Below are 27,883 nucleotides of genomic sequence, written 5' to 3'. Positions count from 1 at the left end.
GGAGTGGGGGGTCAGGCAGTGGGGTGGGGGTGGGGAATCTGGGGTCAGGGACTGGGAATTAGTTACTGGGTTCAGGGACTGGGGGTCAGGAGGGCAGGGTCCGGGACTCCTGTTGCACACTCTTGCAAAGGACAGGTGCACAGGTGCGGGCTCTGGGTGAATTGCACCTGTGCAGCAATGGCGGGTTGAGACAGCAGGGGGCGCAGGGTGGCACCTGGATCGGAGGGGACATCCTCGCTTTAAGGGGGAGCAACACGGAGCCCTGTGGAAATATTGGTTGAACACCTTTAAATGGCCGGAGCTCCTGGCCGCACGATGATGGCTCGAAAACTAAACGCAATCTTTTATATTTGTCTCTGCATTGCCCTGGCCTCTGCACAGAGTGAGTCCATCTCTAACTGTTTGTGTTTTCTTTCCTTCCTTGTGTGTGTTCTTTCTCAGCTTCTATCACAACTTTGGGGCAAGTTTGGAGAAAGTTTGGAGAAAGGCTGGGTAGTGTTGACGTGTCAGAAAGATGAGGAAGAAGATTTTTTTTGCAGCTTAAAACTGTAGAAATATTCGAGTCAAAGCAGCGCAGATACTTTCAGTTTCTCAAACTCGATACTTTCGGAGTTGTTACTCAATTGCTGGACAGTAAATATATTTATAAATCTTTCCCCTCAATTTAAATCGCGTTCGCCGAAGCCGCAAGGTACCGGAAATAAATCATTTTGAACGGTGCTCGTTGCTGAAGTGATTGTTTGGAACGGAATATCTCCGATTCACACCATTAATGTAGAAATCAAAGTTCATGTACATCTTCTAACTCTTGTCAGACAGAATTTACAGAGAAACTCCACTGATTCAAATCCAATCTCTGTACTGAAACTGACTGCCAGCATACCCGGGACTGAGTTACAGGCTGGAATCTCATGGAGGGATTTGGGTAGTCCCACTGACTCCTTGTAAGAAGCTTGTGCATTTAACGGTAGTGGGTCGCACTCCTCTGAGTCAGAAGGTTGTGGGTTCAAGTCCCACTCCAGAGGCTTGAGCACAAAATCTAGGCTGACACCCCCAGTGCAGCGCTGAGGGAGTGCTGCACTGTCGGAGGGGCAGTACTGAGGGAGCGCCGCACTGTCGGAGGGGCAGTACTGAGGGAGCGCCGCACTGTCGGAGGGGCAGTACTGAGGGAGCGCCGCACTGTCGGAGGGGCAGTACTGAGGGAGCGCCGCACTGTCGGAGGGGCAGTACTGAGGGAGCGCCGCACTGTCGGAGGGGCAGTACTGAGGGAGCGCCGCACTGTCGGAGGGGCAGTACTGAGGGAGCGCCGCACTGTCGGAGGGGCAGTACTGAGGGAGCGCCGCACTGTCGGAGGGGCAGTACTGAGGGAGTGTCGCACTGTCGGAGGGGCAGTACTGAGGGAGTGCCGCACTGTCGGAGGGGCAGTACTGAGGGAGTGCTGCACTGTCGGAGGGGCAGTACTGAGGGCGCGCCGCACTGTCGGAGGGGCAGTACTGAGGGAGCGCCGCACTGTCGGAGGGGCAGTACTGAGGGAGCGCCGCACTGTCGGAGGGGCAGTACTGAGGGAGTGTCGCACTGTCGGAGGGGCAGTACTGAGGGAGTGCCGCACTGTCGGAGGGGCAGTACTGAGGGAGTGCTGCACTGTCGGAGGGGCAGTACTGAGGGCGCGCCGCACTGTCGGAGGGGCAGTACTGAGGGAGCGCCGCACTGTCGGAGGGGCAGTACTGAGGGAGTGCCGCACTGTCGGAGGTGCCATCTTTCGGATGAGATGTTAAACTGAGGCCCCGTCTGCTCTCTCAGATAGATGTAAAATTTCCCACGGCCACTATTTCGAAGAAGAGCAGCGGAGTTCTCCCTGGTGTTCTGACCAACATTTATACCTCAGTCAACGTCACTAAAACAAATGATCCGGTCATTATCACAGTGCTGTTTGTGGGAGCTTGCTGTGCACAAATTGGCTGCCGCGTTTCCCACATTACAACAGTGACTACACTTCAAAAAGTACTTCATTGGCTGTAAAGTGCTTTGGGATGTCGTGAAATGCGCTGTGGAAATGCAAGGTCTTTCTCTCTATAAACCTGCAGTCTTGGGACCATGCAACCAATGAGCCTTACAATCGGGCGCTTAAAGCCGAGGCAGCTCAGTCCTGTGTCTGCTCATCAATCTTGGGTCGGGAAATAAGAAAGGTCAATTTTTAGCATTGTTGTGTCATTGATGGATTAATCTTGCATCAAGATCTGTTAGTATCAGAGATGTGATGAGAACGTGGATCCAAGTGTTATTCATGGACCTAGGATTACCAACACTCCTGGATTTTCCTGGAGTCGCCAGGAATTAAAGATTAATTTCCTGGTGAGAACCCAGGAGTAAAATCGTAGGGGGAATAACACAACAACAACTTGTATTTATATAGCACCTTTAACGTAGTAAAACGTCCCAAGGTGCTTCACAGGAGCGATTATCAGACACAAATTTGACACCGAGCCACATGAGGAGATATTAGGACAGGCAACCAAAAGCTTGGTCAAAGAGGTCGGTTTTAAGGAGCGACAAAGGAGGAGAGAGAGGTGGAGAGGTTTAGGGAGGGAATTCCAGAGCTCGGGGCCCAGGCAGCTGAAGGCACGGCCGCCAATGGTGGAGCGATGGAAATCGGGGGATGCTCAAGGGGCCAGAATTGGAGGAGCGCAGAGATCTCGGAGGGTTGTAGGACTGGAGGAGGTGACAGAGATAGGGAGGGGCGAGGCCATGGAGGGATTTCAAAACAAGGATGAGAATTTTAAAATCGAGGTGTTGCTGGACTGGGAGCCAGTGTAGGTCAGCAAGCACAGGGGGTGATGGGTGAACGGGACTCGGTGCGAGTTAGGACACGGGGCAGTGAGCACAGGGGGTGATGGGTGAACGGGACTGGGTGTGAGTTAGGACACGGGGCAGTGAGCACAGGGGGTGATGGGTGAACGGGACTGGGTGTGGGTTAGGACACGGGGCAGTGAGCACAGGGGGTGATGGGTGAACGGGACTCGGTGTGAGTTAGGACACGGGGCAGTGAGCACAGGGGGTGATGGGTGAACGGGACTTGGTGCGAGTTAGGACACGGGGCAGTGAGCACAGGGGGTGATGGGTGAACGGGACTGGGTGCGAGTTAGGACACGGGGCAGTGAGCACAGGGGGTGATGGGTGAACGGGACTGGGTGTGAGTTAGGACACGGTGCAGTGAGCACAGGGGGTGATGGGTGAACGGGACTGGGTGTGAGTTAGGACATGGGGCAGTGAGCACAGGGGGTGATGGGTGAACGGGACTGGGTGTGAGTTAGGACACGGGGCAGTGAGCACAGGGGGTGATGGGTGAACGGGACTGGGTGCGAGTTAGGACACGGGGCAGTGAGCACAGGGGGTGATGGGTGAATGGGACTGGGTGTGAGTTAGGACACAGGGCAGTGAGCACAGGGGGTGATGGGTGAAGGGGACTGGGTGTGAGTTAGGACACGGGGCAGTGAGCACAGGGGGTGATGGGTGAACGGGACTGGGTGTGAGTTAGGACACGGGGCAGTGAGCACAGGGTGATGGGTGAACGGGACTGGGTGTGAGTTAGGACACGGGGCAGTGAGCACAGGGGGTGATGGGTGAACGGGACTGGGTGTGAGTTAGGACACGGGGCAGTGAGCACAGGGGGCGATGGGTGAAGGGGACTGGGTGTGAGTTAGGACACGGGGCAGTGAGCACGGGGTGATGGGTGAACGGGACTGGGTGCGAGTTAGGACACGGGGCAGTGAGCACAGGGGGTGATGGGTGAACGGGACTGGGTGTGAGTTAGGACACGGGGCAATGAGCACAGGGGGTGATGGGTGAACGGGACTGGGTGTGAGTTAGGACACAGGGCAGCAGGAGTTTTGGATGAGCTGAAGTTTATGGAGGGTGGAAGGTGGGAGGCCAGCCAGGAAAAGAAAGAGAAAAAAATCTTTGAAGATGAGGAAAAAAAGATTCATTGACTGCCAGTCAAGAGTCATCGTAGGGTAACTCAGAGTTTGTTTCGCTTTCCATTTGTCCGTGGGATGGTGGGGTAGCGCGAGAGTGGCAACCAATGGTGGGAGGGTGGGAGCGGGACAGGTTGGCAGTGGGGGAGGGGAGGGGAGGGTGGTCATATGATGAAAAATCCTGGAGTTGGCAACATCTATACGTGGACCTGTGTGACCCTCAGAGGCCAAACACTGAGACACCACTCCTACCGATAGATATCTTGATGAGCTTGCATGGTTCTCAGTGGCACTGGAAGGGGAAAAGAGCATAAGAATTAGGAGCAGGAGTCGGCCATTCGGCCCCTCGAGCCTGCTCCGCCATTCAATAAGATCATGGCTGATCTTCGACCTCAACTCCACTTTCCCGCCCGATCCCCATATCCCTCGATTCCCCTCGAGTCCAAAAATCTATCGATCTCAGCCTTGAATATACTCAACGACTGAGCCTCCACAGCCCTCTGGGGCAGAGAATTCCAAAGATTCACCACCCTCTGAGTGAAGAAATTCCTCCTCATCTCAGTCCTAAATGGCCAACCCCTTATCCTGAGACTGTGACCCCTGGTTCTAGACACTCCAGCCAGGGGGAAACAACCTCTCAGCATCTACCCTGTCAATCCCCCTCAGAATCTTGTATGTTTCAATGAGATCACCTCTCATTCTTCTAAACTCCAGAGAGTATCGGCCCATTCTACACAATCTCTCCTCATAGGACAGCCCTCTGATCCCAGGGATCAATCTAGTGAACCTTCGCTGCACCACCTCCAAGGCAAGTATATCCTTCCTTAGGTAGTGGGATGGGCAGCAGGAAACACAATCCTGCAATTGTTGAACGGTATGCAAATAGTGAGGCATTATAAAAATCCAATCTGAGTCACAGACGCGCTCCTCCAGTCTGCCTGGTCTTGCTGTGATTTAGCAGCAGTTCAGCAAGCTGTGTCACTGGAAAGAAAGACTTGCATTTCTGTATGAGGAGAGATTGGGTCGATTGGGCTTGTACTCGCTAGAGTTTAGAAGAATGAGAGGGGATCTCATTGAAACTTATAAAATTCTGACAGGACTGGACAGACTAGATGCAGGAAGGATGTTCCCGATGGCAGGGGAGTCCAGAACCAGGGGTTACAGTCTAAGGATAAGGGGTAAGCCATTTAGGACAGAGATGAGGAGGAATTTCTTCACCCAGAGAGTGGTGAACCTGTGGAATTCTCTACTGCAGAAGGCAGTTGAGGCCAATTCATTAAATGTATTCAAGAAGGAGTTAGATATATTTCTTAAGGCTAAAGGGATCAAGGGATATGGGGAGAAGGCAGGGACAGGGTACTGAATTTGGATGATCAGCCATGATCTCATTGAATGGCGGAGCAGGCTCGAGGGGCCGAATGGCCTACTCATGCTCCTATCTTCTATGTTTCTATGTTTCACAGCGCCTTTCACGACCACCGGACGTCCCAAAGCGCTTTACAGCCAATGAAGTACTTTTTGAAGTGTGGTCACTGTTGTAATGTGGGAAACGCGGCAGCCAATTTTGCGTACAGCAAGATGCCACAAACAGCAATGTGATAATGACCCAGATAGACAATGTGATTTGAATTTAATTTTAATAAAAGAGGCGGATCCTAAAGGCTAATGGGATAAAAAAAAAAACAATACATGCCGGAAACTCTCAGCAGGCCAGGCAGCATCTGTGGAGAGAGAAACAGAGTTAATGTTTCAGCTCGATGACCTTCTCGCCAGAACTCAACTAGTGGAATGTTGGCCTTTGACTTTCGGATGTGATGTTAAATCGCAGGCCCCATCTGCTCTCTCAGGTGGATGTAAAATGATCCCGCGGCCACTATTTGAAGAAGAGCAGGGGGAGTTCTACCCGGTGTCCTGGGGCCAATATTTATCCCTCACTCAACCTCACTAAAAACAGATGATCTGGTCATTATCACATTGGTTTTTGTGGGAGCTTGCTGTGCGCAAATTGGCTGCTGCGTTTCCTAAACCTCTCCGCCTCTCTCTCCTCCTTTAAGACGCTCCTTAAAACCTCCCTCTTAGACCAAGCTTTTGGTCACCTGTCCTAATATCGCCTTATGTGGCTCGGTGTCAAATTTTGTTTTGATAATCGCTCCTGTGACGCGCCTTGGGACATAGAAACATAGAAACATAGAAGATAGGAGCAGGAGTAGGCCATTCGGCCCCTCGAGCCTGCTCCGCCATTCAATGAGATCATGGCTGATCATCCAAACTCAGTACCCTGTCCCTGCTTTCTCCCCATATCCCTTGATCCCTTTAACCTTAAGAAATATATCCAACTCTTTTTTGAATATATTTAATGAACTGGCCTCCACTGCCCTCTGTGGCAGAGAATTCCACAGGTTCACCACTCTCTGGGTGAAGAAATTCCTCCTCATTTCAGTCCTAAATGGCTTACCCCTTATCCTTAGACTATGACCCCTGGTTCTGGACTCCCCGGCCATCAGAAACATCCTTTCTGCATCTAGTCTGTCCAGACCTGACAGAATTTTATAGGTTTTGATGAGATCCCCTCTCAATCTTCTAAACTCCAGTGAGTATAAGCCCAATCGACACAATCTCTCCTCATACGTCATTCCTGCCATCCCAGGTATCAGCCTGGTGAATCTTCGCTGCACTCTTTCCATGTTTTACTACATTAAATGCGCTATATAAATGCAAGTTGTTGTTGCTCCGCGTGTGCTTCCCCTGGTAAAGAGTACTCGTTGCCATGGTGACAATGGCCCCTTTGACGAATTAACCGCTTGTTGGTTCTTAAATTGATTTTATTTCCTCAGGCAGCACTGCTTCAACTCCAGCTCCGTCAACTACTGCGGAAAGCAAGGGCCCCGCGACCACCAACGCGGCTCCGAATACCGAACCGTCCAAGTCCGGGGTGACCACCACCATTAACGAGACTACGACCAACGTGGCAACCACCAACAGCACCACGCCAACGGCCAGCGTAACGCCAACGGCCAGCGTAACGCCAACGGCCAGCGTAACGCCAACAGCCAGCGTAATGACAACAGCGCCACCCAGTGGACGAGATAATACGACCGCGGTTGCGACCACGTCGGGCAGCCGGGCAACCACGGCCAACCAGACCGGCGGTGCAGCCTCTACCTCCCGTCCCAATGGCGCACTATCGACCCAAACCCCCACTACAAACACGACGGAGCACTCCGCAGTCACGTCAACACCGAATGTTGCAGGTCAGCACTTGAACTCTCTCAACACTAGACGTTGCAATATTTGACTTTAAAAAGGGGTTTATCTTCTACAGATTGCACTTACAGCAGGTATGGGGGAGGGCAAGAAAGAAAGAAATAAAGAAAGAAAGAGAGAGAGAGAGAGAAAGAAAGAAAGAACGAACCTCTTTCAAGATAGTACTTTTGAAGTGGAGTCACTGTTGTAATGTGGGAAACACGGCAGCCAATTTGCGCACAGCAAGCTCCCACAAACAGCAATGTGACAATGACCAGATCATCTGTTTTTAGTGATGTTGGTTGAGGGATAAATATTGGCCCCAGGACACTGGGGAGAACTCCCCCCCCCTGCCCTTCTTTGAATAGTGGCCATGGGATCTTTTACATCCACCTGAGACAGCAGACGGGGCCTCGGTTTAATGTCTCATCTGAAAGACGGCACCTCCGACAGTGCGGCACTCCCTCAGCACTGCACTGGGAGTGTCGGCCTGGGTTTTGTGCTCAAGTCTCTGGAGTGGGACTACGAACCCACAACCTTCTGACTCAGAGGTGAGTGTGCTGCCCACTGAGCCACAGCTGACACCGTTGTAATGTAGGAAAACACGGAAGGAAGACCCACCATCACCACCTGCACAAGGGGCAAGTAGGGATGGGCAATAAATGCCGTCCATGCCAGTGACGCCCACATCCCGAGAATGAATCTAGGAATTCTGTTTTTGTATCTGTCCCATGTATAATGGTCCTGGGAAGGCATTGAGAATTTTTATATGGTACAAAGCTTAATTGGTTGTTTTTGATAAATGTGACATTTCGGCCAATCAAATCAAACACCTTTACGCTCAAAGAAACTGTGCACATCACTGTCTCAGAATACAAAATTCCCATTCACAAAAAGATGAACCAATCACATTCTTGGAAACAAAATTTCAATTTCCTTTGAGAAGCTAATGTTGGTTTCCCACCACATGCCCGATGCGAGACTCCCGAAACAAGCGCTCTACTCGGAGCTCCGGCACGGCAAGAGAGCCCCAGGTGGGCAGAGGAAACGCTTCAAGGACACCCTCAAAGCCTCCTTGAAAAAGTGTAACTTCCCCATCGACACCCGGGAATCCCTGGCCCAAGACCGCACAAAGTGGAGGAGAAGCATCCGGGAAGGCGCCGAACACCTCGAGTCTCTTCGCCGGGCGCAAGCGGAAGCCAAGCGCAAGGAGCGCACGTCAACCCAAGTGTAACATCCGTGTGTAATTGAGACACGGACTGCAGAAGTTGGTTATAACAGGTGTTTACTGAATGGAGACAAAACTGGAACTACTATACAAAGTTACTTCACAGGCTTATATACAGGGGTGGTCACTACTGGTACTGCAGTATACAGGGGCTGCAGAATATAGTTCCTTCTTCAAGGTACATACACTACACCAAGCACCCCACCCACCCGCCCCTTCAACCACTATCTGCCCCACCTGTGACAGAGACTGTAGGTCCTGCATTGGACTCTATCAGTCACCTGAGAACTCATTTTTAATGTGGAAGCAACTCATCCTCGGTTCCAAGGGACTGCCTAAGAAGGAGAAGAAGAAGAAGAATGTTGGTTTCCCACCAAATAGCCCTAAAAAAATCAATTTTGACATTATAAAATTCCCCAGCAGTTTTGAAAATGAATTTAACTATAAACTTACCTGTTCCACCTTTCCAAACCTTCAGTAACTGGCTGCTGCACTCGTCTCCCGCCCAAGGACCTGGAAGCTCCATTCTTCGCTCCTTGACCTTGTGCCCTTGCGCCTGTGACCCTAAAGGACATGTCTCCGTGTCACACACACACACGTGAGCAGTGGCAATGCTTTCCCAGCCCGCAGGAGCTTCAACTGTGGGAGGACCGCTGCTGTTTATTAACAAGTCACATCGTTCACCTCATTTCTCCAGCGCCTTTCACAGCCTCAGGACGTCCCAAAGCGCTTTACAGCCAATTAAGTACTTTTTTTGAAGTGTAGTCACTGTTGTAATGTGGGAAACACGGCAGCCAATTTGCGCACAGCACGATCCCACAAACAGCAATGTGATAAATGGCCAGATAATCTGTTTTAGTGATAGTAGGTTGAGGGATAAATATTGGGCAGGACACCGGGGAGAACTCCCCTGCTGAGCTTTGAATATATGGGATGTGTGAATAGGGCAGAAATAATGGAAAGGTTTTTGAAAGTGAAGAAATTGGTGAATATCAATTCACAGCACAGAGTCAGGTCATTTGGCCCATCTGCTCCATGCCGGTGTTAATGCTCCACACGAGCCTCCTCCCACCTCTCCTCATCTCACCCCATCAGCGTATCCTTCTATCCCTTTCTCCCTCATGTGTTTATCCAGCTTCCCTTCAAAGGTATCTCTGCTATTCGCCTCAACCACTCCCTGTGGTAGCGTTCTAAGATTGATCAGCCAACATATTCCGGTTTGCGGATCGCAGTGCTCGTCAACGGAACTCTCGTCATCGCATCAAATGGCGCACAGCTGTTCCCCATCCCAGACCTGGGAGGTGCCCCTTTAAGAAAATAATGAATTCAGTTGGGGTGTGTGAATCTTATCAGATTTTGCTTGCACACCAGGCTCCCGAGAGTACAGCGTGTTCTCAGCTGGGTCTGTGGCCTCCAAGGAGCATTGCCAGCTGTGAAGGAGATAGCGGAGGGGCAAAGGCCACTCATCGGGAGGGTGGGGTGGGGAATTGTTGACGGGCTGGGCTCCTAGAAGTGACCGTGGTGGTGGCAATGATCAGCGTTCCGATCTGGGTGGGGTCCGGATTAAAATTTAACTCCCAGCTCAGACCTACACTGGCTCCCGGTCCGGCATCATCTCGATTTTAAAATCCTCATCCTTGTTTTCAAATTCCCTCCATGGCCCTCGCCCCCTCCCTATCTCTGTAACCTCCTCCAGCCCCACAACCCTCCGAGATCTCTGCGCTCCTCCAATTCTGGCCTCTTGAGCATCCCCGATTTCCATCGCTCCACCATTGGCGGCCGTGCCTTCAGCTGCCTGGGCCCCGAGCTCTGGAATTCCCTCCCTAAACCTCTCCGCCTCTCTCTCCTCCTTTAAGACGCTCCTTAAAACCGACCTCTTTGACCAACACCTGTCCTAATATCTCCTTATTTCAGATCATAACCTCAGCCCCTATTACATTTTTACTTATATTTTTTATCCACACCTTTGTTTTGGTTCCCCCCCCCTTTCCTTTTTTTCTCTCTCCCACATGGCAGCTGTCTCCCATTCTGCCAGAACATTTCACACCTAATCTGAGCCGTCTTTTGTCTCCACTAGTCCGACCACCATCTCGTCTGGTTTTGAATACCTCTTAATGTCGCTTCTTCTCTTTTGTTCTCTCCCAGCCTGGCCTCTTAATCTATTTAATTCCCTGTGCCTCTTTAGTCTTGATAAAGGGTTTTGACCCGAAACGTCGACTCTAATTTCTCTCCACGGATGTTGCCTGGCCTGCTGAGTTTTTCCAGCATTTTCTGTTGTTATTTCTAATATCTCCTTCTGTGGCTCGGTGTCCAATGTTTGTTTGATAATCGCTCCTGTGAATCGCCTTGGGACGTTTTACTACATTAAAGGCGCTATATAAATACAAGTTGTTGTTGTACCACATCAGGCCTGGGGGAGTGGAATCTATAAATAAAATCATACGCGCGCTGGGAGCGCAGGATTGCAATCTCGGTGTCTCTTACCTCTACATTGCTCTTTTTACTTTCAGCTTCCACTCCGTCCAACGATACAAAGACGACAGGCATAACACCAATAGGTATGTCGAGACCGCAATAATCCTTTCTTTGTTTAAATCCATTTGTTTATTTAGCCCCTCTCTCATTCTCTGCCCGACGCATCCATCCTCAGTCACGTTACCGGGGCACCGACCTCTTCTACCAGGTGATCTCCAGAAACAGGTCCAGCTCTCGCTCGAAGGAATTCAGTGAATCGGTGACAACTACACGAGACGGCAGCCTGATCCAGAGGTCCACTACTCTCTGGGAAAAGAATCACCTCCTGACATCTAACCTAGATCTAGCCTTATACAACTTAAAAACTGTGACCCCTGGTCCTCCCTAACCTATTTACGGGAAACTTTCATTTATCCGGAGGTTAAATGTCCGGCAAGCTCTATCTACCAGCAAAATTCAGGAGTTGGTTCAGATAATTTTTTTTTCTTTTCGCAACAGCTTCAGCTAGACACTTGCAAGCTGCGCCGACTGTTTTGAAGCAACAGGGTTTGTTGCTTCACACTGAGCTCTGAGCTCCGTATGTTTTAACATTAGCGCTGGTTTCTACGGCAGTTTTGATCTAACGGCACCAGCTCGGTCCCGTCGGTGCCGGATACCAGAAAGTTTCCTGTAGTTGGAACAAGCTGTCAACAGGAACACAATCTATTCCCTTCAGAGTTTAGAAGAATGAGAGGGGATCTCATTGAAACGTATAAAATTCTGACAGGGCTAGACAGACTGGATGCAGGGAGGATGTTTCCCCTGGCTGGGGGGTCTAGAACGAGGGGTCACAGTCTCAGGATACGGGGTAGGACATTTATGACTGAGATGAGGAGAAATTTCTTCACTCAGAGGGTGGTGAACCTGTGGAAATCTCTACCACAGAAGGCTGTGGAGGCCAAGTCACTGAATATATTTAAGAAGGAGATAGATAGATTTCTAGAGACAAAAGGCGTCAAGGGGTATGGGGAGAGAGCGGGAATATGGTATTGAGATAGAGGATCAGCCATGATCATATTGAATGGCGGAGCAGGCTCGAAGGGCCGAATGGCCGACTCCTGCTCCTATTTTTCTATGTTTCATCACCCTATGAACCTAGATCAGATCACCCCTCAGTCTACGCTTCTCCAAAGTGTACAGTCCCAACTCTTCTAGCCTATCTTGGTAACTAAGATGCTTTAGACGGGGATTAGTCCAGTGGCTCCCCCTCTGCACCCTTTCCAAATCCTCACTATAATCCACCATGTGAGGAGACCAAAACTGGACCCAGTATTCCGAGTGCGGCCTGACCAAGGTCTTGTACAAGGTCAAAATATTATGTCTCGTCTTATAGTCAACTGTCCTGTAAATGCACCCCAACATCCTAGTTGCTCCAGCTATCGCTTCACGGTGCTGCTCATGAAGCTCTCGAGATCTATGCACTAGAACGCCCAGATCTCTCTCCACCTGCTTTAATGCCTTTCCCTGAAGGGTGTATATATGTTCAGCATTCTTTATGCAAAACACTGCACTTTTCCAAATTAAACATCATTTGCCAGTCACGAGCCCCGTTCCCCAACACATGTACTGCATGTGTCTGCGTGTCCTGCGCAAGAACATAAGAGGATAAGAATTAGGAGCAGGAGTCGGCCATTCGGCCCCTCGAGCCTGCTCCACCATTCAATAAGATCATGGCTGATCTTCGACCTCAACTCCACTTTCCCGCCCGATCCCCAGATCCCTTGATTCCCCGAGAGTCCAAAAATCTATCAATCTCAGCCTTGAATATGCTCAAAGACTGAGCCTCCACAGCCCTCTGGGGTAGAGAATTCCAAAGATTCACCACCCACTGAGTGAAGAAATTTCTCCTCATCTCAGTCCTAAATGGCCGACCCCTCATCCTGAGACTGTGACCTCTGGTTCTAGACTCTCCAGCCAGGGGGAAACATCCTCTCAGCATCTACCCTGTCAATCCCCCCTCAGAACCCTGTATGTTTCAATGAGATCACCTCTCATTCTTCTAAACTCCAGAGAGTACGTGTCTGCGTGTCCTGGATTTTGTCTGTGTAATATCATTCCGTCTTTATTCCAGGTAGTTCCCTGAAACAGCGCCATCTCGACGCTGGACTCGTTACTCTCATTGTGATCCTGGTGGCAATTTTAATCGTTGGGGTGCTGGTTACCGCGGTGAAATACTCGCAGCAAGGGAAACCCGAGTTTAAACGGCTCCAAGAATTGCCAATGGTACGTACGTCAAATCTGGCTGTATGTGCCTGTGTGGCTATTGAATGTGCCTGCATGTGTCAAATGGGTCTGTGCGGGTAATGTGTGTGTCCGTGTGTATTGTATGTATTCATGGGTGTCATATGTATATAGAATATCCCTGTATCTATTATATGTATCTGTGTATGTTTGTGGGATGAATCTCTGTATAGGCATGTATTGTTTGTGCTTTATGTATCTATGTTTGTACTGAACATGTCTGTGTGTGTGTGGTATGTGTCTGCGTGTGCTGAACGCATCTGCGTATGCTGAACGCGTCTGCGTGTGCGGAACGCGTCTGCGTGTGCGGAACCTGTTGCGTGTGCTGAACGTGTTGCGTGTGCGGAACCTGTTGCGTGTGCTGAACGTGTTGCGTGTGCTGTATGTCACAAATTTCACGAAGGCAGCGACAAACGAGGGACCATTTAGCTGATTTTCCTCCTCCTTCCATTGAATCCTCTGTGTCCTGTCGCAGCATGTTGATGGGGTTCTCTTTGCCTTTGAGTGTGAAACATGAAAACAGATCAGATTTTGAGACCTAAATGAGCGATGTAACACGCCCGAGGAAAGTGCCTTACATTTGAAAGGTGGAGTCTGCCTTCGTCTACATGGCTGGTATGCCTACACCCTTGTTGATGTTGGCTGCAAGTCTGGTGCTCAACCTGAGATCATTCCATGACCTTATATTTGCTCATTTCACTTTCCTGGACTGTTCCCATTGAACCACCTGACCCACCATCTCACTGAGGCCTGACTGCCAGCATTGCTGTCCATGGGATCCTCAACCACTGAAGGACTAAAACAAACACCTCGGGGATCTGCTGAGGCCTGCCGTGTAATGGACAGATTGTGACGCCAGAAACGAGCACTTGTAGCTCCAGCAAGGCTCAGTGGGTATCAGCGGGTTGGAATGGACTCATATCAGCCAGGAAGATCCCAGGCTGAACTCCCAGCTTGTGCTGAGAGCGATCATCTCAGTTGGGCAGCTCTTGGAGCGCGACAGTAGGCTCGTTGGTTGGAGGTATACCTGGAGGTTTCATCACATGACCCCCCTCCAACCGCCCCGCCCCCCACGCTCCCGCCATTGGTCGCCCGACACGTCACGCCTTCCCCACGACCAATTGGAAAGCAAACAGACTCTTCGTTACCCGATTGGATGATCCTGACTGTCAATCAAAGAGCCTTCCTCGCCCCCCACCCCGCCATCTCCAGCTTTTTATAACTAATAAATGAAAGTGTTCAAAGAAAATGAGAAAAACACAAAAATAAACCTCATGCCCCCTATAACTTTTCTCCCGGTGTTGCTGGAAGCAATGCCCAGGATGTTAATCTTTGATTCCTGGAGACTCCAGGACAATCCTGTAGGGTTGGCGACCCCCGAGGGTAGTCCTCAACTCTCCCTGGGCTAGGGCAGGTAGCTGTCCTACCCTGAGAGATTGAGCAGAATGGGCCTATATTCTCTGAGAGGTGATCGCATTGAAATGTCTAAGATTCTTTGAGGGATTGACAGGGTAGATGCAGGGAGGATGTTTCCCCTTGGCTGGGGAGTCTAGAACCAGGGGTCACAGTCTCAGAATAAGGGGTCGACCATTTAGGACTGAGATGAGGAGAAATTTCTTCACACAGAGGGCGGTGAATCTTTGGAATTCTCTACCCCAGAGGGCTGTGGATGCTGAATCGTTGAGTATATTCAAGACAGAGATCGATAGATTTTTGGACTCTAGGGGAATCGAGGGATATGGAGATCGGGCGGGAAAGTGGAGTTGAGGTGGAAGATCAGCCGTGATCTTATTGAATGGCGGAGCAGGCTCGAGGGGCCGAATGGCTGACTCCTGCTCCTAATTCTTATGTAATCACTATAAAATGACCCCTGAAGTAGCGTTGGGTGAGACTAGGATTGGGTTCAGTTTAAAAGGTATTTTTTAGCCAGAACATCATCTGATTGCAGCCAATCAGCATTTCATCCGGGAGTTGGCAAAATGTCCCGTCCCAACAAGGTGCTGTTTACAAAATTTGTACTCGTTGCTCAGACGCCTCAACGATTTAACCTCGCTGCCCAGTCACAGGTTGTATCTCTCCCCACAGGATGATGTGTACGAAGACTCGCCATTGGTCCTCTACAGTACATAGCGCGGTAACAAGTCACAATGACCATGGACCTCAACTGAGCCAATGTGACCCTCCTGTTTGGGGTGGGGAGGGTGAAGGGACTCCAACGTTTGCGCACTTCCTTCTGCGTACGCACGCGCCCTGCACTTTCTACGATAGGACTCTGCATGCTTACATTGTGCAATCTTCAGGAACAGCCTTCTATAACCCCCGCTTACGTGTGAAATGGTCTTGGGCAGTCAAGAGAAAAGAAAATTGGTCGGGGTTGTAAAAGGGGGCTGCTGAATCTCTATTGCCCAAGGCGAATTTCACCCCTATATGTTTGACGTAGGTTTAACCCTAAGAAGGATGATACCAGAACTGAGAGTTTATACCTCTTAGGAAAGACGGAAACAGGCTGAGATTCATTACTGTAGAAAAGAGAAGGCTGAGGGGTGACCTGATAGAGGTCTTTAAAATTATGACAGGGTTCGATGGGGTAGACGTAGAGAAGATGTTTCCACTTGTGGGGGAGACCAGAACTCGGGGCCATCAATATAAGAGAGTCACTAATAAATCCAATTGGGAATTCAGGAGAAACTTCTTTACCCAGAGAGTGGTGAGAATGTGGAACTCGCTACCACAGGGAGTGGTTGAGGTGAATAGCACAGATACATTTAAGGGGAAGCTGGATAAACACATGAGGGAGAAAGGAATAGAAGGATATGTTGATAGGGTTAGACGAAGAGGGGTGGGAGGAGGCTGGTGTGGAGCAGAAACACCGGCACGGAGCAGTCGGGCCGAATGGCCTGTTTCTGTGCCGTACATTCTCTGTAACCCCCGTGTTCCTGTATCCTGACATTTTTTTTAAAACTCTTTCCTCTAACTATTCCCTTTGTCTCAGTCTTCTGGCACTTCACCACATCATTCCCTTTTCTCCTCACCCATTTCACATCCACAACTCTTTATCAGGAAGAATAAAAAAGAAGCATATTATCTAGAGATTGCAGAGCTCTGAGATGCAGAGGGATCTGGGTGGTCCTAGTGCATGAATCGCAAAAGGTTCGTATGCAGGTACAGCAAGTAATTAGGAAAGCTAATAGAATGTTATCGTTTAGTGCGAGGGGAATTGAATACAAAAGTAGGGAGGTTATGCTTCAGTTATACAGGGCATTGGTGAGACCACATCTGGAGTACTGTGTACAGTATTGGTCTCCTTATTTAAGGAAGGATGTAAATGCGTTGGAAGCAGTTCAGAGAAGGTTTACTAGACTAATACCTGGAATGGGCGGCTTGTCTTATGAGGAAAGGTTGGACAGGCTAGGCTTGTATCCGCTGGAGTTTAGAAGAGTAAGAGGTGACTTGATTGAAACATATAAGATCCTGAGGGGTCTGGACAGGGTGGATGTGGAGAGGATGTTTCCTCTTGTGGGAGAATCTAGAACTAGGGGTCACTGTTTAAAAAATAAGGGGTCGCCCATTTAAGACAGAGATGAGGAGAAATTTTTTCTCAGAGGGTCGTGAGTCTTTGGAACTCTCTTCCTCAGAGGGCGGTGGAAGCAGAGTCTTTGAATATTTTTAAGGCAGAGGTAGATAGTGTTGAGTCTGTGTTTTCCAAATGTAGTTATGCTGAATAACTGGACACAGACAACAGAATACTTAAACAGGTCTTTAGTAATTGAGGGTCAGGGCTGAACTGAAATACAAACTGCTCCACAGGGTTTATATACCGGTGTGGTCACCACCGGTACTACAATATACAGGAGCCATCAGAAAGTAGTTCATCACCTTAAGGTAGTCTCTTAAGGTGGTACAGGTTACATACACTACAGATAGATTCTTGATAAGCAAGGGGGGTGAAAGGTTATCGGGGGTAGGCGGGAATGTGGAGTAATCGGATCAGACATGGTTTTATTGAATGGTGGAGCAGGCTCGAGGGGCCGAGTGGCCGACTCCTGCTCCTAATTCGGATGTTCGTATGTATCTATTTGTGTTTTTCTCTCCTAGCCAGCTCTAAACTGCTCGGCTCCCTCGGGCTTCCCTTCCTTCCACAATTCACAGGCTTGTAAAATCCAAGCTAAGGAATAATCTAACCACGATGTCCTGATTACCTCACCTTCAGCCTTGGTGAGACTGTGGGCCCCGGGGATATATATGTGTGTGTGAGTCAACAGGAATGAGCTCCATTTGAGTTAAAACCTTGGGGTAGATCTTGACTTTGGGCTGCCGACTTGCTATCACCTGTTTTACACTATCGCACAAAGTCGAGATCTACCTCCTTCCTCCTGAAGTGGAACAGTGGCAACTGAGGTGGTCTCATTGAATCATACCAGATTCTGAGGGGGATTGACCGGGTAGATGCTAAGAGGTTGTTTCCCCCTGGCTGGAGAGTCTAGAACCAGGGGTCGCAGTCTCAGGATAAAGGGGTCGGCCATTTAGGATTGAGATGAGGAGAAATTTCTTCACTCAGAGGGTGGTGAATCTTTGGAATTCTCTGCCCCAGAGGGCTGTGGAGGCTCAGTCGTTGAGTATATTCAAGGCTGAGATCGATAGATTTTTGGACTCTAGGGGAATCGAGGGATATGGAGATCGGGCGGGAAAGTGGAGTTGAGGTCGATGATCAGCCGTGATCTTATTGAATGGCAGAGCAGGCTCGAGGGGCCGAATGGCCGACTCCTGCTCCTAATTCGTATGTTCTTATGCAAACATTAATCAGCAGACAAGGTACATGAGCCTTAGAGGCGGTGCAACGAAGGTTCACTAGACTGATTCCTGGGATGAGAGGGTTGTCCTATGATGAGAGATTGTGTAGAATGAGCCGATACTCTCTGGGGTTTAGAAGAATGAGAGGTGGTCTCATTGAAATGTATAAAATTCTGAGGGGGATTGACAGGGGAGATGCTGAGAGGCTGTTTCCCCCTGGCTGGAGAGTCTGGAACCAGGGGTCTCAGGATAAGGGGTCGGCCATTTAGGACTGAGATGAGGAGGAATTTCTTCACTCAGAGGGTGGTGAATCTTTGGAATTCTCTACCCCAGAGGGCTGTGGAGGCTCAGTCGTTGAGTATATTCAAGACAGAGATCGATAGATTTTTGGACTCTAGGGGAATCGAGGGATATGGGGATCGGGCGGGAAAGTGGAGTTGAGGTGGAAGATCAGCCATGATCTTATTGAATGGCGGAGCAGGCTCGAGGGGCCGAGTGGCCGACTCCTGCTCCTAATTCTTATGCTCCCCCTAAGGTGCGCGGCCACGCATCGTTCGGGAGGCCCCGCGCAGGCCGCTCACCAGCTGTTGCTGCTGAAAAATTTAAAGGGACCACGCACGAAAACAAAATCAGAGGGAACATTTGCCGGTGGTACTTAGTTTCTCTTTAGGGTGTCCTCTGTACTTGCAGGATTACACAGAACCTACAGCACAGGAACAGGCCATTCAGCCCCACTGGTCCATGCCAGTGTTTATGCTCCACACGAGCCTCCTCCCTACCCGCTTCATAAGAACATAGGAAATAGGAGCAGGAGTCGGCCATTCGGCCCCTCGAGCCAGCTCCGCCATTCAATGAGATCATGGCTGATCATCAACCTCAACTCCACTTTCCTGCACTATCCCCATATCCCTTGATTCCCTTAATATTCAAAAATCTATCGATCTCAGCCTTGAATATACTCAACGACTGAGTCTCCACAGCCCTCTGGGGCAGAGGATTCCAAAGATTCACCACCCTCTGAGTGAAGAAATCCCTCCTCACCTCAGTCTTAAATGGCCGACCCCTTATCCTGAGACTGTGACCCCTGGTTCTAGACTCTCCAGCCAGGGGGAACATCCTCCCTGCATCTACCCTGTTTTTTATATTCGCTTATAGGATCTGGGTGTTGCTGGCAAGACTAGCATTTATTGCCCATCCCTAAATGCCCTTGAGACGGTGATGGTGAGCCACCTTCTTGAACCGCTGCAGTCCGTGTGGTGAAGGTGCTCCCACAGCGCTGTTAGGGAGGGAGTTCCAGGATTTTGACCCAGCGACGATGAAGGATCGGTGATATACTTCTAAGTCAGGGTGGTGTGTGACTTGGAGGGGAACTTGGAGGTGGTGGTGTTCCCATGCGCCTGCTGCCCTTGTCCTTCTAGGTGGAAGAGGTCGCGGGTTTGGGAGGTGCTGCTGAAGAAGCCTTGGCGAGTTGCTGCAGTGCATCTTGTAGATGGTACACACTGCAGCCACGGTACGCCGGTGGTGGAGGGAGTGAATGTTTAAGGTGGTGGATGGGCTGCCAATCAAACGGGCTGCTTTGTCCTGGATGGTGTCGAGCTTCTTGAGTGTTGTTGGAGCTGCACTCATCCAGGCAAGTGGAGAGTATTCCATCACACTCCTTACTTGTGCCTTGTAGATGGTGGAAAGGCTTTGGGGAGTCAGGAGGTGAGACACTTGCCACAGAATAACTAGCCTCTGACCTGCTCTTGTATTTATGTGGCTGGTCCAGTTAAGTTTCTGGTCAATGGTGACCCCCAGGATGTTGATGGTGGGGGATTCGGCGATGGTAATGCTGTTTAATGTCAAGGGGAGGTGGTTAGATTCCCTGTCAAGCCCTCTAAGAATTTTGTATGTTTCAATGAGATCACCTCTCATTCTTCTAAACTCCAGAGAATATAGGCCTAGGCCTAGAAATTGAGTTTGCGCTGCGCCAGGGCTTTAGCGCCGGAAGTTAGCGCCGGTGCTAAGTCCCTTTGCGTGCGCCAAAAATTCAGTAGCGCCGCGCCCAAACGGCTGCCGGCGCTACTGAAGGGTTTTAGCGCCTGAAAACTGGCGCAACGCGCCGCATTGCGGTGCTATTCCGGCGCTGCGGCGCCCGCTGCGGTGCGGCAGGCTCGGGAAGTGCAGGCCTCCTCCTTCCGTTAAGGAGGAGCTGCCTGCACCCGGCCGCGGCCCGCGCAAATCTCTGCAAAAATGAGCCCAGCACCTCGGACAAGTGCCGGGCTTGCATCTGTTCCGGGGGGGTGGGGGGAGAAGTCCGGGGAGGGAGCTGCGGGCAGGCGGCCGGCGGGAAAGCGGCCGGCCGCCGCGCCTCCTTAAAGCGCCGGTGCAGACTCCGGCAACACTCGTTTGCCGGAGTCTTAGTTGCGGCTGCCACTGGCGAGGCGGCCGCAACTGAATTTCGGCTTGGGGCCGGGTTACCAGGGCAACCGGGACGCTGCGCACACCGATGACGTCATCGGTGCCGGCGCAGCGCTACCGGTCTACCGCCGCGGAAGGGCCCCAGGCAATTTAGGAACCGGCGCCAATTGCAGCGCTAGGCCCTCTAGCGCCGCAAAATCGGTGCTAAGGGCACTGAATTTCTAGGCCCTAGTCTACTCAATCTCTCCTCATAGGACAATCCCCCCATCCCAGGAACCAGTCTGGTGAACCTTCGTTGCACTCTCTCTATGGCAAGTATATCCTTCCTTAGGTAAGGAGACCAAAACTGTACACAATACTCCAGGTGTGGTCTCACCAGGGCCCTATATAATTGCAGTAAGTCATCTCACTCTTTCAGCATAACCTTCTATTCCTTTCTCCCTCATGTGTTTATCCAGCTTCCCCTTAAATGCATCTCTGCTATTTGCCTCAACCACTCCCTGTGGTAGCGAGTTCCACATTCTCACCACTCTCTGGGGAAAGAAGTTCCTCCTGAATTCCTTATTGTATTTATTAGTGACTATCTTGTATTTATGACCCCTAGTTTTGAACTCCCCCCACACAAGTTTCTTAGCTACAAGAATAAGCTTATCGTCTGGTAGCAATGCTCTCGCCTCTGGTCTCCGCCTCCAACCTCTCTCTAGTTTATCAATATAACCACTGCTCTACTGAACCATTCTCTCTTGCTCCTACTACCCCATCCTATACACTCCTCCTCATTGCAACCTCACTGTGTTGAAATTGAGAGTCATCGCCTCAGCTCCAACTCGCTCTTTCCCAGAATCTATGACATTCTTCCCCTCTCTCAGTCTTCAATTCCTTCTACAATCTTTCAAAAACCCAAGCCTAGTGTCACCTGACTACCCCATCTCGATTTGGTCTTTTCAACCATGGTCTTATCACGAGGTGTGGGCATCACTGGCCCATCCCTAATTGCCCTTGAAAAGGTGGTGGTGGCAACTGAGTGGCTCGCTCGGCCAATTCAGAGGGTAGCTAGGAGTCAGTCACATTGCTGTGGGCCTGGAGTCACACAAAGGCCAGACCGGGTAAAGACAGCAGATTTCCTTCCCTAAAGGACATTAGTGACCCAAATGGGTTTTTACGACAATCCGGCAGTTTCCATGGTCACCATTACTGATACTAGCTTTTGATTCCCAATTTATTTAATTAACTGAATTTAAATTCCCCATGGGATGGGATTCTGAACTTGTGTGTTGCTAGATCCTTAGTCCAGGTCTCTGGATTACTAGTCCAATAACATAACCACTACGCTACCGTATCCTTGCACTATGTGCCTCAGCCCCTTACTTGGGCTTCTCAATGAAAACCAAAAAAAAAGCCCCGTCTCCATCCCCTGTTCATGGACAGGGGGGCGAGGCAGCCTTGCACGGCTAGCCGGTAAATTAAATACTCCTCTCCATTGGTCTCCTCTACATTGGGGAGACCAAACGCAGATTGGGTGACCGCTTTGTGGAACACCTCCGTTCAGTCCGTAAGGGGGACCCCGAGCTTCCGGTCACCTGTCATTTTAATTCTCCGCTCCATTCCCACTCAGACCTCACTGTCCTCGGCCTCTTGCATTGTTCCACAGAAGCTCAGTGTAAGCTCGAGGAACAGCACCTCATCTTCCGATTAGGCACTTTACAGCCTTCCGGACTCAACATAGAGTTCAACAATTTCAGACCATAACCTCGGCCCCTATCATATATATATATTTTTTATCCACACTGTCTTTTTTTCTTCTCTCCCACAGGGCAGCTGTCTTTCATTCTGCCAGTGCAATTTACACTTCCTCTAGAGCCATCTTTTGTTTCTTAACCTGTCCCGTTACCATCTCGTCTCGCCTTGAGTATCTCTTAATGTCTCTTACCCTCTCCTGCCTTCCAGCCTATCACAGACCTTCCCTTTTGTTCTTTCATCCCCTCCCCCCTTTCCCAGCCCCTACACTTGCTTAAAAATCTGTTCCATTTCCTGCTTTTTTCCAGCTCTGACGAAAGGTCATCGACCTGAAACGTTAACTCTGTTTCTCTCTTCACAGATGCTGCCTGGCCTGCTGAGGGTCTCCAGCATTTTCTGCTTTTATTTCAGATTTCCAGCGTCTGCAGTATTTTCTTTTTTGAATTAAATACTCACACTCGTTTCCATTTTGTTCTTTCAGAACAGCTTAAGTGAAGAGGCTCCGTTTGCTCATTATCCGCCCAAGTAACCCGGAACGCTGGCTTGGCTGCATGAGAATGTTCTGGAACGTGATACGACGCTCGATTGGCTGTCGGCGCACTTACTCACCAACGTCTTCTCTCCTCATCTCTCCCTCTCGCTCATTCTCTTCCTGTTCTGATAATAAATGCATGGTAACCCCTTAGCCTGGAGAGCTAACGAGGCCTAACCTCGCTGCTGTACGGAAGCTTGCTGGCTTGCCTTAGAATGTGGACTCTACAGTGGCGATGTTAGCGAAGGGCTCGTAACCTCACGCGCGAGGACACTGTAATTGTGCGGGCCTTGGCTATTATTCACTCATGTCCATTTTTTCCAACTTTTCGTGTTGCAGAAGTAATTTGGTTCTTGAGCTTTAATGGGTTAAAGTTTGAGGCAAAATGTTTTTTCTTTGAAGAAACAGTGGATTCTTTTTTAAACAGGATTTCTATCTCTTCCAACTACTGTCCTGACAATATGTTGATGATTCAGACTTGAATTTGAAGCGAGGGCCCTACCCGCGCCCCTCCACCCCCCCGCCCCCGAGGTTAATGTCCGAGGTAAGTATCGCCTATGGGGTTTAACAAGGATGGAATATGGCACCTTTTGAGTCCTCAGATCGTTGCTAAGTGCCTCCCGGCCGCTGAAGCATTTTTTTGACAGGCAGTCACCATTGTGACGTAGGTGAACAATCTGCGCACAGCAAGATCCCACAAACAGCGACGAGGTGAATACCTGCGAGAGGCCCCCTTGTCGTTCTCTTTGCGGTTTAACGGTGGCCTCTTATCACAGTGACAGTGGAGAAAGGGTGGGAGCAGATAAAGGACACTTTGTAGTTATTGGCTGCAGCCTTCTCTCAACAACAACAACAACTTGCATTTATATAGCACCCTTAACGCAGTAAAATGTCCCAAGGCGCTTCACAGGATTGATTATCCATTAAAAATTGACACCGAGCCACATAAGGAGATATCAGGACAGGTGACCAAAAGCTTGGTCAAAGAGGTCGGTTTTAAGGAGCGTCTTAAAGGAGGAGAGAGAGGCGGAGAGGTTTAGGGAGGGAATTCCAGAGCTTCGGGGCCCCGGCAGCTGAAGGCACGGCCGCCAATGGTGGAGCGATGGAAATCGGGGATGGACAAGAGGCCAGAGTTTGAGGAGCGCAGAGATCGCGGAAGGTTGGAGGAGATCACAGAGATAGGGAGGGGGGCGAGGAGGCCATGGAGGGATTTGAAAACTAGGATGAGAATTTTAAAATCGAGGCGTTGCCAGACCCGGGACCCAATGTAGGTCAGCGAGCACAAGGGGTGATGGGTGAACGGGACTCGGTGCGAGTTAGGACACGGGGCAGCAGAGTTTTGGAGGAGCTCAAGTTGACGGAGGGTGGTAGGTGGGAGGCTGGCCAGGAGTGCGTTGGTTTAGCATTGGAGAGTGAGTGAGTTTAGTTTAGCGCAATAACCAAAGCTGGAACCACACTCCACAAGAGCAGCCAAGAAAAAGTAGGGAGGGAGAAGGGGAATGCGGTTCAGAAGAGTTGAATTTAATTTCCAAACGGTACGCTGGCCTGAGAGATCAGGTGACTTTGATTTTCACCACAGCCCAAGATAAATTCACAGGAGTCAAATGCTTAATGACCAAAAACCCATGTTACAGGTGTTCGGAACAGCAGAACAGGCCATTCAGCCCCTCTATCCTGTTCCGCCATTCAATTAGATCATGGCCGATCTGTATCTTAACTCCATCTACCTGCCTTGGTTCCGTAACCCTTAATACCCCTTACCCAACAAAAATCTATCAATCTCAGTTTTGACATTTTTGATTGACCCCCAGCCTCAACAGCTTTTTGGGGGAGAGAGTTCCAGATTTCCACCACCCTTTGTGTGAAGAAGTGCTTCCTGACATCACCCCTGAACGGCCTGGCTCTAATTTTAAGGTTCTGCCCCCTTGTTCTGGACTCCCCTCACCAGAGGAAATAGTTTCTCTCTCTCGACCCCATCAACTCCTTTAATCATCTTAAACACCTCGATCAGATCACCCCTTAATCTTCTAAACTCGAGGGAATACAAGCCCAGTCTGTGCAACCTGGCCTCGGAATTTAACCTTTTTAGTTAGAAGTGTTGTTAAAAATGTCTGCACCTCTTGCAGGTGTCTGAGATGCTGTGTATCCAATCTTTTTTTTAAATACCCCAAAACTCCTCACATAAGGAAGGATGTGAAGGCCTTAGAGAGGGTGCAGAAAAGATTTACGAGAATGGTTCCAGGGATGAGGTACTTCAGTTACGTGGATAGACTGGAGAAGCTGGGGTTGTTCTCCTTAGAGCAGAGACGATTGAGAGATTTGATAGAGGTGTTCAAAATCATGAGGGGTCTGGCCAGAGTAGATAGAGAGAAACTGTTCCCATTGGCGGAAGGGTCGAGAACCAGAGGACACAGATTTAAGGTGATTGGCAGAAGAACCAAAGGCGACATGAGGAAAAACTGTTTTACGCAGCGAGTGGTTGGGATCTGGAATGCACTGCCTGAAAGGGTGGTGGAGGCAGATTCAATCACCGCTTTCAAAAGGGGGTTGGATAAGTACCTGAAGGAAAAAAATTTGCAGGGCTACAGGGAAAGGGCAGGGGAGTGGGACTGGCTGAAGCGCTCTTGCAGAGAGCCGGCATGGGCTCGATGGGCCGAATGGCCTCCTTCTGTGCTGCAACCATTCTATGATTCTATAACTTGTTCAGATTGACATTTGGAGACACGATGGGCCGAATGGCCTCCTTCTGCGCCATAAATTTCTAAAAAAAAAATCTACACTATTGAAATGATTGCTGGCTCTTAAAGGCACTGTGTCGGGCTCCCCAGATAGGACAGCTAGTTACAAAATACACGTGCGACTGAGTATTTGGACCAGGCCGTCCTGGATTTCACCCTTGGTCTGCACTGAATTACCCGATCACGGTACAATTGGCTTCAGTGCTCTTGGTTTGGGAAGGGTTGGCGATCGGGTGTTGGAAATCAGCCGGGGTTCGTGTTCCTGAGGTGGTGAAAGGTGCTATATCGATGCAAGTTCTTTTTCTCTATACTCACATGGACTCAGTCGCAAGATGTTCCAACGGGGCACATACCCGTGATCTCTTGATGATGTGCCCAACCTGCAACCGAATGGGAAAGGCATTTCCTAACTCATCCCCGCTCTTTCATCGGGGGAATAAAAGGCTTCAAAAGTCGCAAATCCCACAGAAGTACAAAACCTCCAACTGTACTTGTGTATTTGGCTGGGTTTAAGAGACTGTGTCCTTCCCCAAACCTTTCGGTATGGGTTATGCTTAAGGCCCAGAATTGCCCCCATTATCTGTAACCCTGTTACCACCCGCCCCCCCCAACCCTTTATACGCAGATAACCTTGGGTGTTACACAAACTGTACTCGCCAAGGTGTAGGTTTTCGTATCCGGTCAGAACACATTCGACAATCACTGCGTCACTCCCTCACATCCAAGGGACCTCGCACCAGATCTCCCCGAGGCGTGATTATCACCCGTGGGCCGAGGCCTTTGCGACTCATTGGCAATGAGGCGCTTTTGGGAGGTCGCGCGGTCGTGAAAGGCGCGATAGAAATGGTAGTTTGTCCTTTTCTTCGTGCATTGATGGGAGAGGCAGACAGGACCGCATCAGGAGCAGGTCCTCGGGACAAGTGACGGGCAGGACGCTGATCATTGAAATTCGAAACCACTCTCATTTTCAGGAGGTCACCAGTAAACCCCAAAGCAGTAATTAGCTGAATATTCTGAGACTGCGATGTTTAATCCTGATTAACGGCGGTTTTACGCGGGATACTTTGATTTTCTTTGCCGTGGGAGAATTTACATCAATAAATATTGTCTTCATTTCAACGAGAGCTGGTTTTTTGGGAAGAGGGGGGAAAAATCCGTTTCCTGTCACCTTTGACTCTAATTGTACCAGCGCTGAGTGTCGTCAACCATCCGGAAATTTCGATGTGAACATGGCACCGAAACGCTGGATTGTATTGTGGCTGTTTTTCCCCGCGTCCCATGATGTGAGGGGATGATGTACTAGTGACTCAAGATTTTCAACCAATTTTTATCAACGGAAAAGCAGAAACCAGGACACCCGCTCAATCCCACCTCATTCCCAACCCAGGATCGTCCCGCTCCCAACTCCCAATCACACATCCACCTCCCACCCCATCCCACTTCCCATCCCAGTCCTGATCCCACCTCCCACCCCATTCCCATCCCACCAGAGTCCCGACCAACCCAACCCCCACCCCATCCCACTTCCCATCCCAGTCCTGACCTCACCTCCCAACCACTCCCCACACCAACCCCATCACGTACACCGACCTCCAGCCCCATTCTCACCCCACCCCAGGCATCTCCTCCCCTGCTTATGAATGGCGAATCAGATTTAAAGCAGCGAGTTGCGTTTTGTGTTTCAACCAGTGCTACTCCTGAGCAAAGCGTGCGGAAACATTACACATCCGCCCGCAGAGAGGGGAAGCCAGCGACAGGTAGGGAATAATTAACCCAGGTTAAATTGTGCATAGTGTAGGACCACGTTTCTGTGGAGATGTGGTGGGGTGCGGAGGGGGCGAAATACAGTGCGACACCAACCTTCTCCACATCTCCCATGTCCTGGGGAAATTGAGGAAAGTGATGCCTCTTTCTCCAGACGGCTTGGGAATGTGCTGAACCGTGGTTAGAAACCTGGAAGGCCCCAGTACCTCACCCAAGTGGGCAATCTTTCACGTGGGAGTCCAGAGACTGCATCACCGACTTTAATTCCCTTCGCCTGGTGGAAACCGAGCTGGAGGGAGGGGGCAGTTAAAATGAGGGCGGTGACATACCCCCTCTGACCCCGCCATGCCCCAATATTAACCTGCTCTTGGGAGCAGGCGAGCAGGATACCCGGAGGAAGGCAGTCTTTAAATAAGCAGATGGAGGACCCAAACTTTAAGCTGGAGACCTGAGCAGGGGGAGCAGTGATGTCTTCCCTGTCAGACCAGACCTGCCCGGAGTGAGGTGGGGGCAGGGAAATGATAGGGACCGGAAGAGAACCCAGGCAGGTAGGTTTTTAAAAAAGAAATGTATTTTAAGTTTTCTTGCGGGCCAGGAGGGGGGGGAAGGAGCATTTCTCCAGGCCTCACGAGGAAGCCTTGGGCCTCCTTTGCCCCGTGCTCCCCTGGGCTTCCACGTCCAGTGCCCCCCTCATCCCTCTTACAGGTTCCCCAGCTGCTGCCTC

The 27,883-nt window shown here is 50.2% G+C and overlaps 1 protein-coding gene across 1 annotated transcript; it reads left to right on the top strand.

Moving 5' to 3' along the window:
- Positions 1-240: 240 nt before the first annotated feature.
- LOC147107998 (uncharacterized) lies at positions 241-26,514 on the top strand. Its single transcript, XM_086004388.1, has 5 exons — positions 241-382; positions 6,806-7,222; positions 10,953-11,000; positions 13,028-13,179; positions 22,607-26,514. Exons 1-5 carry the CDS (start codon positions 292-294, stop codon positions 22,652-22,654), a joined length of 756 nt encoding a protein of 251 aa, XP_085860514.1. The 5' UTR covers positions 241-291; the 3' UTR covers positions 22,655-26,514.
- The last annotated feature ends 1,369 nt before the right edge of the window (positions 26,515-27,883 follow it).

This window comes from Somniosus microcephalus, chromosome 13 (genome assembly GCF_052327205.1).
Source record: "Somniosus microcephalus isolate GS21.2 chromosome 13, FLI_Smic_1.0, whole genome shotgun sequence".
NCBI lineage: Eukaryota > Metazoa > Chordata > Chondrichthyes > Squaliformes > Somniosidae > Somniosus > Somniosus microcephalus.
Note: the sequence above shows the minus strand (reverse complement) of the source record. Positions and strands in the feature narration are given on the sequence as shown.